The 13871-nt window shown below is 42.4% G+C and overlaps 1 protein-coding gene across 3 annotated transcripts in view; it reads left to right on the top strand.

The window, feature by feature from the left end:
* CHD2 (chromodomain helicase DNA binding protein 2) overlaps positions 1-12691 on the top strand; it is a 143283-nt gene extending 130592 nt beyond the window's left edge. For all 3 annotated transcript variants that reach the window (XM_073012983.1, XM_007990490.3, XM_073012982.1), the window contains 2 exons: positions 4645-4891; positions 9060-12691. In XM_073012983.1, coding sequence (XP_072869084.1) covers positions 4645-4891; positions 9060-9393 — 581 coding nt within the window. In that variant the 3' untranslated portion in view covers positions 9394-12691. The remainder of the gene's footprint in view (positions 1-4644; positions 4892-9059) is intronic.
* Positions 12692-13871: the final 1180 nt, after the last annotated feature.

Genomic DNA, 13871 nt, shown 5'->3' with positions numbered 1-13871 from the left:
GACTATTATTTAAGCTTCAGATTAAGAAGAACCCAGCTAACATGAACAAACAAAAAAGACTGAGGGAGAAGTTTACATTCTGTATGGCCGTTAAATGGTTAAAACTGCTAATATTGAAAGAGCTCTTGTAAATTGAGAATAAAACAATAACAATAGAAAAATGGGCAATCAGTAGCGTGAGGAGACAGTCTGTGTAAGGGGAGAAAATATACCAACCATACATCTGATAAGGGGATAATATCCAAACTGTATAAGGAACTCAGCTCCTTATGTAGCAAGAAGGCAAATACTCGATTGAAAAGTGGGCAAAGGACCTGAATAAACATTTCTCAAAAGAAGACATACAAATGGCCAACAGGTATATGAAAAAATGTTCAACATGACTAATCATCAGGGAAATGCAAATTAAAACCACAATATCAGTTCACACTTGTTAGGATGGCTGTTACCAAAAAGTCAAAAGATAAGGGTTGCCACGGATGTGGAGAAAAGGGAACCTAGCACATTGTTGGTGGGAATGTAAGTTAGTATAGCCATTATGGAAAACAATGTAGAGATGCCTCAAAAAAAATCACAGATAGAACTACCATATTATCCAGCAGTCCCACTACTGGGTATACATTCAATGAAAATGAAATTAGTTACGTTGAAGAAATATCTGCACTTACATATTCATTGCAACATCATTTACGATAGCCAAGATATGGAATCATCCTAAGTGTTCATCAGCAGATGAACGGATAAAGAAAATGTATATATACACAATCAAATAGTATTCAGCTTTAAAAAGAAGGAAATCCTGTCGTTTGCAACAACATGGATTAATCTGGAGGACATTTATGTTAAGTGAAATAAGAGAGGCACAGAAAGAGAAAAACTGCATATTCTCACTTATATATGGAATCTGAAAAAGTCAAACTCATAGAAGCAGGGAGTAGAACAGTAGTTACCAAGGTTGGAGGTCAGGGGAGAATTGGGAAGACATTAACAACAGAGATAAAATTTCAGATATGAGGAATAAGTTGAGAAATCTGTTGTGCAACATGGTGACTGTAGTTAATGTATTATATTTTTGAAAATTGCTGGGAGATTTTAAGTGTTCTTGCCACAAAAAATAAGTGCGTAAGGTAGTGCATATGTTAATTAGGCTGATTCAGCTATTCCATAATGTATAGGTATTTTAAAACATTGCGTTGTAATCGATAAATATATACAATTTTTAATTGTCAATTAAAAATTTTTTACAGCCTGGGCAACATAGATTCCATCTCTAAAAAGTGCGAAAATTAGCTGGGCATAATGGTGTAGTAGTCCCAGCTACTTGGCAGGCTGAGGTGGGAGAATTTCTTAGGTCTGGGAGGTAGAGGTTGCGGTGAGCCAGGATTGCACCACTGCATTCCAGTCTGGGCGATAGAGTGAGACACTGTCTCAAAACAAAACCAAACAAAAATTGCAGTTTTGAAACAAAACTCACAGGAATCCATATTGAATTAAAATTTTGGAAATTCGATTAGAAAAAGTTAACTCTGTAGAGCTTATCCATTGTTTTAAAACAAAATGAGCAAAAGTTATGAATTAGTTCATATAAAAGAGAAAATTCAAATGGCCAATATGTGACAAGATGACCAACCTTGCTACTAGGGAAATATAAATTAAAGCAACAATAGGTTAACCAATTTTTTTACCTATTCAGATCATCAAAAATTGAAAAGGGAAATACACACCAATTGCTAAGAAAGTGAAAAAATAACCTTTTCAAAAATAATCTGGAAACCCACTCTGCAGGTTCTCTGTTCCTCCAGCAGTGGTCCGTGCCTGGGAAAGACCCAGATCCTTAGCCTCTTGCTGGTGCTCAGGATCACAGATCTCTTCAGTGGTGACAGAAGTCATCTCTTATATCTGAGGTTTTCTGCTCTGTGGAATCTTAGTCCTTCTAGTCCTCATTGCCTTAGCTGCTTTTTGATGCCTTTAAACTTTTTTTTTTTTTTTTTTTCCGGAGGAAATGGAGTCTCTCTCTGTCACCCAGGCTGGAGTGCAGCGGCATGATCTCTGCTCACTGCAACCTCCACCTCCCGGGTTCAAGCGATTCTTCTGCCTCAACCTCCCGAGTACCTGGGATTACAGGCACACACCACCATGCCGGGCTAATTTTTTTTTTTCTTCTATTTTTAGTACAGACAAGGTCTTACCATGTTGGCCAAGCTGGTCTTGAATTCCTGACCTCAAGTGATCCATTTGCCTCGGCCTCCCAAAGTGCTGGGATTACAGGTGTGAGCCATTGTGCCTGGCCTTAAACACATTCTTTTTAATCTTCCCTTTCTCATTGTTTTTGGCAGGATGTAATTCTGCTACAAGCTACCCTGCCTGGAAGCATAAGTTCTATGTTCTGTAATCTTAAAAATCTGAGTTCAAAATTATTTCATCACCATTTTGTTGAGGGGAAAAACAGGTAATGACTTTGCAGAATGATTGGGAAATGTTTCCCTGTTCTTAGACCTAGTTGCATTAGTTATACTGGCTTTTTTTCTAGTATTAGGCTGTTTCTGTGTTTTTCATATGATGTCACTTATTTTATATTCTGAATCCTTTAAAATAACTTCTTACTAAATGCATTCTTTTATTTAAACTTTGGATTCCTCACCCATCTTTTTAATAGCTCAGTACTTTGTAACCTGTGATTTACCTCACAGAAGGTTTAAGAAGAAAGAAAATCTGTTTGATTTACTCTGGAAACAATGAATTAGCTTGAGTTTTAAACATCTCTACAAAACCACAGATATTGATATCCTGTTAGAAATCTCATTTGATTTGAAGCCATCTTCAAGTGATCCTTTGCATGTTTAGAAGGTGTCTCTTTTTGATGTTATTTGTTAATTCTTAGGGTGAATAGTCAAAAGTTTTTTACTTCATGGCACTCTCATCTGATTTACCCAGATCAGCAATGAATTTAAGCCACTGGTTGACTGTACATCCTGTTAATGCTACCAGTTTCTAAGCTGGCACTTCCTTAATGGTGTTATTCTTCAGCTCTGTAGAAAAAAGCTAGAAGGCCAGCAAAATGAGTAGAGACATTTATTTGGTAGCATGTCTTTGATCTTAACATAATTATAGACAGAAGGTGGATTTTTCCGTGAGGTCATAGGTTCCTTTTGGTTAGTCCTCTGTATTAGTTTCCTAGGGCCGTGTATAACAAAGTACCACAGACTAGGTGGCTTAAAACATCAAACATTTCTTTTCTCACATTTCTGGAGACCAGGAAGTTTAAAAATCAACGTGTCAGTAGAGTTGGTTCCTTCTGGAGGCTCCGAGGGAGAATCTGTTCCGTGCCTCTCTTCTGTCTTCTGGTGGCTACCAGCAGTTCTTGGTGTTCTTAACTCATAGGTGCATCATGCCGATTTCTGCCTCCATCTTTGCATAGCCTTCTATGCATAGCCTGTCATATCTCCCTCTGCCTTTACTTTGAAAGGATGCCTGTCCTGGAATTTATAGCCCAACCTAAATTCAGGGTGATCCCATCTAGAGATTTTTAACTTAATTACATCTGCAAATACCTAGGTAAAATTTTTTCACACTCACAGGCTCTGGGTGGACATGATATTTTGGTAGCCATAATTTAACTCTCCATCCCTGGACTTCTGTGTCCTCACTACATTTTCTGATTCAAGTATGATTCTTTTCCTTAGGAGAAAAGGCAGGCTACAGAAGGTAAAAGGATTGTAGTTTGGCCTTATCCTTAAGAGACAGAACACTGATCCAAGCTCAAATTACTTTTTTATAGGAGGAGGTCCATTTTTGTGTGTGTGCAGAATAGGGAAGAATAATAGAATCAGTGAGTGTAGTCTGGAGAGATTTTCAGAGACCAGGCACAGCAGGTACCAGCAGGTGAAATAAACATTAGATGTATAACCAGAGGATATTACCTTGCAGCTGTGAAACTCAGCAGTATCATTTTTTGAATTAGTTTGGTTTCGATGTTAAGAGTTTGCCACAGATTGGAAGGTTAAACAGGTATGGAGAGTGAAAAGTGGTAGTTCTTAAAATTTCAGAAGGAGAGGAGTAGTAAATTTTGCCTTAAAATCTTGTTGGAAAGAATGTTTAGGAGTCATTACTGATATGTTAGCAGCAACAAGACCAAGAAGAAAGAGATTTAATGTCTGTTTATAACGTGTCAGACTTTCAGTTGGAACTTCAGCAAAGTAGTGCTTATTTCAGCAGCATACCTAAGGAAATTGGAACAATACAGAGAAGATTGGTATGGAAGAAAACAAAAATAAAAAATAAAGCTGGGCGTGGTGGCCCACAGCTGTAATCCCAGCATCTTGGGAGGCTGAGGCGGGCAGATTACCTGAGGTCAGGAATTCGAGACCAGCCTAGCCAACCTGGTTTAACCCTGTCTCTACTAAAAATTCAAAAATTGGGCAGGCATGGTGGTGGGTGCCTGTAGTCCCAGCTACTCGGGAGGCTGAGGCAGGAGAATTGCTTGACCCAAGAGGTGGAGGTTGCAGTGATCTAAGATCGTGCCACTGCACTCCAGCCTGGGCAACAGAGCAAGACTCCATTTCCAAAAAAAAAAAAAAAATTGTAGTGAAAGTGAAATTCATCCATTTCTTGCAGTTGTCAGATCATTCTTTTCTTTTCCTGCAGATCGAGGAGACTGGCAGAGGGAAAGAAAGTTCAACTATGGTGGTGGCAACAACAATCCACCATGGGGAAGCGACAGGCACCATCAGTATGAGCAGCACTGGTACAAAGACCACCATTATGGGGACCGGCGACATATGGATGCCCACCGTTCTGGAAGCTATCGACCCAACAACATGTCCAGAAAGAGGCCTTATGACCAGTACAGCAGTGACCGAGACCACCGGGGACACAGAGATTATTATGACAGGTATGCAAAAGGCTGTGAGACACCAGGTGCCCATCTTTGCCAGGAGCTGTTTCTAGGGAGAAAGTGATGTATACCTGAATGTATTTATCTATGAAATGACTGGAGATCTCATCATGTGTCAGCCACAGGGAATCCCATGTGTTGGTTATAGGTTTTATGTTTTATTTTCTGGGTCATAGGGAGCACATTTCACCTGTGAAGGAAAAGAGTTTTCTGCCGTCTTCTGAGGAAATCAAGTCAAGTGGTCGCCATAAAATGTTGGAGTCAGCAACCAAAATTATTAAGCTCTGTGCGAGGCTGTCAGCCACACTAGGTGTCAGGGATCCCAAGATGGGTACCAACCCATGGTCCTTACCTGCCACGAGCCCATAATTGAAGAGTTGAAGCCTTTCGAAGCTGCACCCTCTTTCCTTCAGTACAATACCACCGGTAGTACGATGAGTCAGAGCTTTACATTGTGAGAGTAGCAAGTCCAGGGAGGGTTAAAGAGGTTTTATCTGTATTTCCTAATTTCAAATCTTGGATAATTTAACCTCATAGCAGCTTTGGTTTTCCCTGGGCTGATGATGTGCATCATTTGCACTGTGCCTTGAATTTAAAGTGGGAAAATTTCATATACATGTCTCAAAGTCCTGCTTTGTTTTTGGAAGAACTGGTAACAGCAGGCTGTATTAGCAGAGAGCTGTAGCTGAGTAGCCGCCACCTCCTTAGGAGTCTGCCCCTCACTCCCACCCTTCTCTGTTGTCTGGACCCAGTGGGCACTTGCCCTGCATTCCTCTAGTAGGTCTGTATTTCTCTTTGGTTTCACTTTTCTTTTGCCTGAAGGACTTTTTCTGCTGGTGATAAATTCTTTCAGTGTTTGTATGTATGCCTGAAAATGTATTTTGCCTTCATTTTTGAAAGCAGTTTTTGCTGAGTATACATTTTTATTTTTAGTTTCTTTCAGTACTTTAAAGATATACCTCTGCTATTTACTTGCATTGTTTTGTGATGAAAAATCTGTCATCCTTATCTTTGTTCATCTTTACGTAATGTTCCTTTTAAAAAAATCACTGATTATGATGTTCCTTGGTGTATTTTTCTTTGGTTTCTTGTGCTTGGAAATTTTTGAACTTCTTGAATCTGTAGGTTTATTGTTTCCATAAAATTTGGCAATTTTTACAGTCTTCTTCGAATATTTTTTCTGACCCCCTACTCTCTCTTGTATTCTGTTGACTTTTTAAAAATTATGCTTTCTCTGTGTTTCATTGTGGATAGTTTCTATTGCTACCTCTTCAAGTTCACTAATATGTTGCTTTTCAATGTCAAGACTGCTGTGAGGCCCATCCAGTGTACTTTGTATTTTATACATTGTAGTTCTATCTCTAAAAGTTCGAAAAGTTGTATTTGGGTCTATATATATATTATATATACACGCACACACATATATTATTTATTTATTTATATATATATATGTTCTGTCTCTAACCTTTTAAAACCTGGAACACAGATATAACGATGGTTTTGATGTCCTTGTCTGCGAATCTTACCACTTGGGTCAGTTTCAGTTGATATCTCCTCACTGTGGGTCTTGCTCCCTGGTGCTTTCCGTGCCTAGTAATTTTTGATCAGATGACAGATGTAACATTTACCTTATTGGGTGCTGGATATTTCTGTATTCCTGTAAGTATTCTGGGAGCTTTGTTATGAGTTGCAGGTTATTTGGAAGCAGTTTCCTTCTTTCAGGTCTTGCTGTTAAGATTCGTTAGGTAGAACCAGAGCATTGCTCAGTCAAGGGCTAATGATTGCCCACCCCCAAGGTGAGGAGCCTCATTGCACTCTACCCAATTGTGTTAGTCTGTTTTGCGGGAATACCTGAGGCTGGATAATTTATAAAGAAAAGAGTTTTACGTGGCACACAGTTCCGCAGGCTGTACAAGCATAGCACCAGCATCTGGTTAGCTTCTGGAGAGGCCTCAGGGAGATTTTACTCATGGTGGAAGGCGAAGTGGGAGTAGGTGTCCCATGGCAAGAGGGAGCAAGAGAGAGAGGAGGAGGTGCCAGCCTCTTTTAAAGCACCAGCTCTCACATGAACTCAGAGAACTCATTATCACAAGGACAGCACCAAGCCATTTATGAGGGATCTGCCCAAACACCTCCCACTACAACATTGGAGGTCACATTTCAACATGAGATTTGGAGGGGACACATACCCAAACCATATCACCAGTGCCTCTTTAATCTGGAGGTCTTTGGTGTGACTGGTGGCAACAGGCATGATGCCAGTTCTTTGTGAGCACAAGGCACTATTATCTTTAGTCTTTTTGAGTGGTTTTTTCCCTGGCCTTGGGTAGTTTACCCACATGCACATCCTAAGCAGTATTCAGCTATATACTTGGAAATCCTCTGTAGATCTTCAAACTTCTTTCTCTGCAGAACTGTCTTCTCTCATGCCATGTCCTATGAACTCTGGCCACCTTGGTTCCCCATCCCTCACCTTGGGAAGACAACTGGTGTCTTTCTGGGTTTCCTTCTTCCTGTGTCACAGACTGAGAACTATCTCATGATAGTGAGCAGGAGCAGTTAAAAGGCTCATTTCATTAGTGTCCATTCCTCAGGGATCACTGTTATTGCCTGATGTCTGGTGTCTTGAAAACCACTGTTCTATACGTTTTGTCCCTTTTGGCTGTTTCAGGCAGGAGGGTAAATCTAGTCCCTGTTGTTCCATTTTGACTGGAACTTGAAGTTGCTCAATTCTTCCTCCCTCTCTTTCTTGCATTGAGGTGAAATTCATATTACTTAAAGGAACTATTTTAAAGCGAACAATTGAATGACCTTAGTGCATTTATAATATTGGGCAGCCACCACTTCTGTCTAGTTCCAAAACACTTTCATCACTCAAAGAAAACCCTATAACCATTAAATAATCCTTCCCCATTATTCCCTCTCCCCAGCCTCTGGCAACCACCAGTTTGCATTCTATCTCCCTGGATTTGCCTATCCTAGACATCTCATGTAGAAAGAGTCATACAATATGTGACCTTTTGTGTCTAGCTTCTTTCACTTAGCATAATGTTTTCAAGGTTCATTCATATGGTAGGGTTCATTCATCAGTACTTATTCCATCTTATGACTGAATAATATTTCACTGTATGGATATGCCACATTTTGTTTATCCACTCATCTGTTGATGGACATTTGAGTTGTTTCCATCTTTGGGCTATTGTGATTAATGCTGCAGTGAAGATTGGTATATAGATACTTGACTACCTGTTTTCAGTTTTGGATATGGACCTAGGAGTGGAATTGTTAGTCATATTCTTTACATTTTTAGGAAACACCAAAATGTTTTCTACGATGGCTGAACCATTTTACATTCCTACTAGCAATGTATAAGAGTTGAAGGTTTTCCTTATCTTTGCCAACACTTATTTCCTGTTTTTTTGTTTTGTTTTGTTTTTTGTTTTGTTTTTGTTTTTTTAGTGAATATAGCCATCTTGATGGGTGTGAAGTAGTCTCATTGTGGGCTTGAATTTGCATTTCCCTAATGATTAATGATATTGAGCATCTTTTCATGGTTTTTTTTGGCCATTTGTATATCTTCTTTGGAGAAATGTCTATTCAAATCCTTTGCCTGTTTTTGAGTTGGGTTGTTTGTTTTTGTTGTTGAGTTTTACTAATTTTTTTTTAATGGTATCATGAGTAGTTTACCATGGTCCAAGCTAAAAATTTTAATACTGTTCACACTGAGTTGATTTTTAAGATAATTTTATTAACTAGTTACTTACTTGTTGCATATTTAGGTTGATGGTGTTATTAGTAACTTACAAAATAATTTCTGTGGCTCTTTTTCTCATGGGCTGGGTCCAGGAATATGGAAATGTTTATGGATCTTACCAGATTTTTCCTAAAGGGAGTGAGTTTGCAAAGCCATCAGTGATTTTTCAAGTGTGTACTTGTGTCACTGCACACTTGAGGCTTATTTCATAGGATGTGTTTTGCTATTAAGTGTAAAATGACTCTTTGTTATTAATGTTTTTGATTCCTGATAATGTGAGCATTTGTGCTTGAGTCCGTTTGTAAGTGTCCTTGAATACGAGTATATGAGGAAGAGCCAAGTGGGTGGTAAAGAGAAGTAGATGAGAATTTGGCTTCAGTCTTTCGAATAATTCTTGCATCTCTATTTCAGGCACCATCATGACTCCAAGCGGAGGAGATCCGATGAATTTAGGCCTCAAAATTACCACCAGCAGGATTTCCGACGAATGTCTGATCACCGCCCCCCTATGGGCTACCATGGCCAGGGACCCTCAGACCATTACCGCTCTTTCCACACAGACAAACTAGGGGAATATAAACAGCCTCTACCCCCATTGCACCCTGCAGTCTCAGATCCTCGCTCACCCCCTTCTCAGAAATCTCCTCATGATTCCAAGTCACCCCTGGATCATAGGTCTCCTTTGGAGAGATCATTAGAACAGAAAAACAACCCAGATTATAACTGGAATGTTCGGAAAACATAAAGGACAGCTCGTAAAGGAGAGAGTAAGAGTCACCAAACACGTGGATATTTTTGGTCTGATCCTACAGTAGCCAGTTATCTAGACCAGTAAGTGGAGTTTCGGACACGCTGCTGCTGTCAACTCACTGGCTGAAGGAGCACTTCAAGGAATGGGAGGCCTTTCACTGGGTCCAGCTCTGATTTGGGTCACCACTCCTGCACTTTGGCAGCCCATCCCATTCCAGCCTGGTTCTGGCCTCCCACTTTGATGGGCACTTGAAGGAGGAGCTGACTTTGTGTATACCAGCTTCACTGGGATGTGTTTCCCCAGTCAAGGAATAGGGGATCTTCAGAGTCATGAATGTTTTCTTGCCAGGGTCAGTGTTCCCAGGACCTTAGTGTGTCATTGGGGCAGGAACTGGTGCATGGAGGCTGCTGGGACCTGATGTTACAGTGTGTGATTTGGTTGATTTGGTTCACTCTGACATGTTGGATGCTGCTGATGGGGAGTGGGGAGTTGGGGCAAGTGGGTGGGGACAAGCATAGGACTTGAAGGGGAGCAGGTACACCCCTCACATGTGTTCTTGGGAGAAAAAACTCGGCCTCATTATGTGAAACCTATGGGCAGGGTTGGGGTGGGGAAGTAGAGAGAGGGCAACAGCTTCCACAACTGCTTTATCTCTGCCAACACTAATTTTTCCCACACTGTCTTTGTACATTTCAGAGGTTTGGTCTCCTGAGTGGGCCTCCTTTCCCCACTGTGCCGGGGAAAGTAGGTCGCTCTGGGTGACTTTTGAGTACTGTGAGTTAGGCAACACTGACTCCAGCATGGGTCTTACTTGACTGGGGAGTAGGCTGAGTGAGAGGTAGGGTGGGGTAGGGTGGGGAGTAGTGTGGCCAGAGAACTGGAATCCCTGGTGGATTTCTGATTCCTATGGTGAGAAGGAAAACTACAGGACCTGGAGAAGGGGATGCAGAGGCAGGCCTGCTGACCAATTTGTTGCTGGCAATCACAAAGGTGGGGGTCCTGGTGCAGGCAGTGAACAGGCTTCTAATGTGGGGTTCAGTAGTGCCAGCAAGTGGGGGAAACTTTCAGTATTGGGCTAGGTCAACACTTCCTGCTGCTTTTTCCTTCCCTTTGCACAGCTTGAAGAAATAGATTGGACGGAATCACACATCATGTGGTGGGCAGATGGAAATAAGTACCTGTGGTGAACAAGTTTCTACTGTAGTTGGAGATCATTAGAATTGAATTCAGTTTCTCTTAGAATATAATCAGGTATAGACCTAAGTTAAACTTTTTCCCAAACAGGGAGCATCCAAAGACACAGTGACTTGAGCTATAGATAGTAAGAATCATACTAGAGTTGAACTGAGTCAGGTTTAGGAAGCAAGTTGGTTGCATCAGTTAAGCAGGCTCTTTTCAATTTACTGATGCTGGGGCCTTCAGTTTATCAGTCTCAGTGTAGCTTGCCAGTATTGTTAAAGTATCCAAAGGCCTTTCTAGATGGAGACAGAATAACTGACTTGAACATACAGTGTGCCTGTAAGTGTCCAGGCTCAGAGCTGGTGAAAACCCCTCTGTTAGGCATGTGCAGCGTTAAACTCCCTGAAGTAACTTGTGAGGACTTCAGTGCTTGCTGGTGTTCTGGGCAGCACCGTGAATGCCTTTACCAAGACATGCTGAGTTGTATCCCCCAAATGAAGCAGATGTGGCTGTGATGTGGCCCTTGCTCCCTGCTACACAGAGCATTGCAGGAGTGGCCTGTGCGGTTTCCAGATGAGGGTCTGGGTCCTGGAAGCTGGTATTGAGAGCTCAGTGGACCCACCCCACTTATTGAACCCTCATAGTTGTTGGGGTTGTTCAGCCTGGACTTGTAGCACACATGCCCTGAAGCAAAGCCCTGGTGACTGCATGAGCCACCTGACCACAGTCCTCCCATGGAGGGCCTGCTGTGACGCTCAGTGGAGAGGGCAGGGCATGTGTCTCTACTTAGGCCACACAGTGATAAGGAAACCACAGATGGAGCTTCTTGCTGATAATATTGACTCTAGCCCACGTTTGCCTTGCCCAAGCCAAAGAGGAAGGTTAGGTTGGCTGTCAAGCCCTTGAGCAATGGGAGATGGGGTGGGAAGGGGATGAGCCCCTGCAGAGAGTTGAGTCATGTCCTCCAGGAATGAAAGGAGGGGCAGTGGAGTCACCAGAGGCCCTGCATTTCCATCAGGGTTTCCACAGTCATCAGGGCTTCTCTCGAGTCGCTGGTAGATGTGTTATGCCCAAAGATGTCTTATCATGAGGAAAAAGGAACTTCCTTTTGTTCACATTCAGGACTGACTGTTAGTGCCATATGAAGTAGCAAAAGGCAGTATCAGCCAGATCAGTGTTACATTGATTGTAAAATTACAGTGTCCCCATTAGACAACTGTTTTAGGTGCTGAAGTATGTTTGAAGAGTGTTGGGAAAAAGGAAGCATTTCTTCATCGATTTAAATCAATATGAATATTATATGCTTAAATAAAAAACAAATTTGCACAGGTAAATTCTCTCACTTGTGAATGGGTGAAGCTGCCCCAGGAATCTGTGAGGATGGTATTCCCTGGAGCCTGGCTTTGAAAGATTTCGTTGTTGGTAGAAATAACAGGGGTTGAGGAAGAGGGATTTAGCATCACCTAAAACCTGCACGTGAATAAGGGTTGACATCATACACTATGGCCTTAGAAAAGGGCCACATGAAACCCCAAGCTAATCACTGCGGTCTTTCAGAGCCGGACAGACAGGTGCCAGCAGAGCCCGGGGCTCGCTCTCCTTTCAGTCATTCCTTAGCCCTTCAAAGGGAAGCCCAAACACTTTGCACGCTGTGCTGCAGACATTCTGGCCTGGTGTGTCTGAAAGTTGCATCAGTCCTCATGGTGCAAACACGGTTCATTTAGGAAGTCACATAATGACACTGAAATCCTACAGACCAAAATCCACTTGTCAGCAGGAGCAGCAGCCCAGGCCCAGCACCAGCGGTCTTCCGGCTCCTCTGAGGGCTGCCATGTTGGGCGAGGGGAGCCATGCCAAGGGTCCAGGCTGCTTTAGGCCATCTATGCCCCACTCATCTGGGGACAGATGGTTTTTCTTTCTTGTAAAATTGTGGACTTTTAAAACCTGTTGACTAAACAGTAATTAATTTATATTTGTGAAAAATGCCACTGTCCTAGTGATTTCTGATGTAAATAATGTTGTTTATATAGTATGTATTAAATTTTCCTACATTGTAAAACTGCTGTACTTTTGATTCTTGTATATTAAAAAGTGTTACTGAGGATTTCTAGAATTGGGCTAACACGTTGCATTGCATTGTGGTGTGAGCTGTGTGACTAGCGATACCTCCTTGTCTCCCTTCCCTTCGTTGCTGGGTCACATCCAGATTTTTTGACAGCTTGTGAAGTGGAGCCTTTTAAAGTTGCATTTCCCTCTATCCAGGAGCAGTTGCATTGTTGTGTACAAGCCTTAACACCACAGATATCTAAGCTATTCCTGAGTATGCTGTTGCTGAGGTGAACAGCTCCCTGGCCGACTCCAGGCCATGGCCCACAAGTCTGCACTTGAGGGAGGACCCTAAGTTGCCGAAACTGGTAGTTAATTCCTGTGGGTTAGTCCTGCCTGGGAGGATCCAGGGAGACCTAGTGGGGCCACCCCCTCTATCCTGTAGGAAATAACGCTGTCTGCCAGCCTGTAGCTTTGAGGGTAATTTAACAGATGGGGTCAGGGGGGTGGCATTTTATAATGGAAACACTGACACACACGTTAGCTCTAGCATTCTGGCACGGGCAGGCCCAGCCCTGGCACAGCCCAGACAGAGGAAGGGTGGCACAGCCTGCGGGCGGAGATCTGTGTCTGAATAGGGGTTGAAGTTTGCCCAGATCCACGATTTTCACTGATGTTTGGTGACTTTGAGACTAAACTAAATCCCTATGAAACTCTTCAATCTTGATACCAAATAAGCCATGTGTCTACTCAGAGCTGAGGGGTCAACTCCTGTGACTGCTCTGTCAGCCCAGGGGACTTGGATGCAGGGGCCCTTGCCAGGCCTGGCCTGTGCTGGAGCCGGAGGCTGGGATTTTTAGGAGGCTGGGATTTTTAGTTCACGTAGTTCTTGAGAAAGACAAGAAAAGCTGAGGGTTCTTCGTGCCCATAAAGAAACAACTCACAATCATGTTGTAACTCATGACTCAGCTGGAACGATTTGGGGAAACTTTAAGAACAAGTACTGCAATAATCAGCTTATTATGATTTACAATAGCAACAAGGCTTCGAAACTGCCAGCTGCCAAAACGCCTGCCTTTTACTGGAAGCGGCCGGCCCAAGGCCCCTGCCTCCTCCCTCCTCCCTGGCGGGGCCTCGTATCCCTGGCATCACGGCAAGCCCTCCTCAATTAGCGCCAACAGAAAGGTCACTTACTGAAACCCAAGTCCCTGTAGTTTGCCAGACCAGAGTCAGCTCCAGATTCCAAC

Source organism: Chlorocebus sabaeus, chromosome 29 (genome assembly GCF_047675955.1).
Source record: "Chlorocebus sabaeus isolate Y175 chromosome 29, mChlSab1.0.hap1, whole genome shotgun sequence".
NCBI lineage: Eukaryota > Metazoa > Chordata > Mammalia > Primates > Cercopithecidae > Chlorocebus > Chlorocebus sabaeus.
The sequence above is the reverse complement of the archived record's forward strand: the minus strand, read 5'-3'. Positions and strand labels throughout refer to the sequence as shown.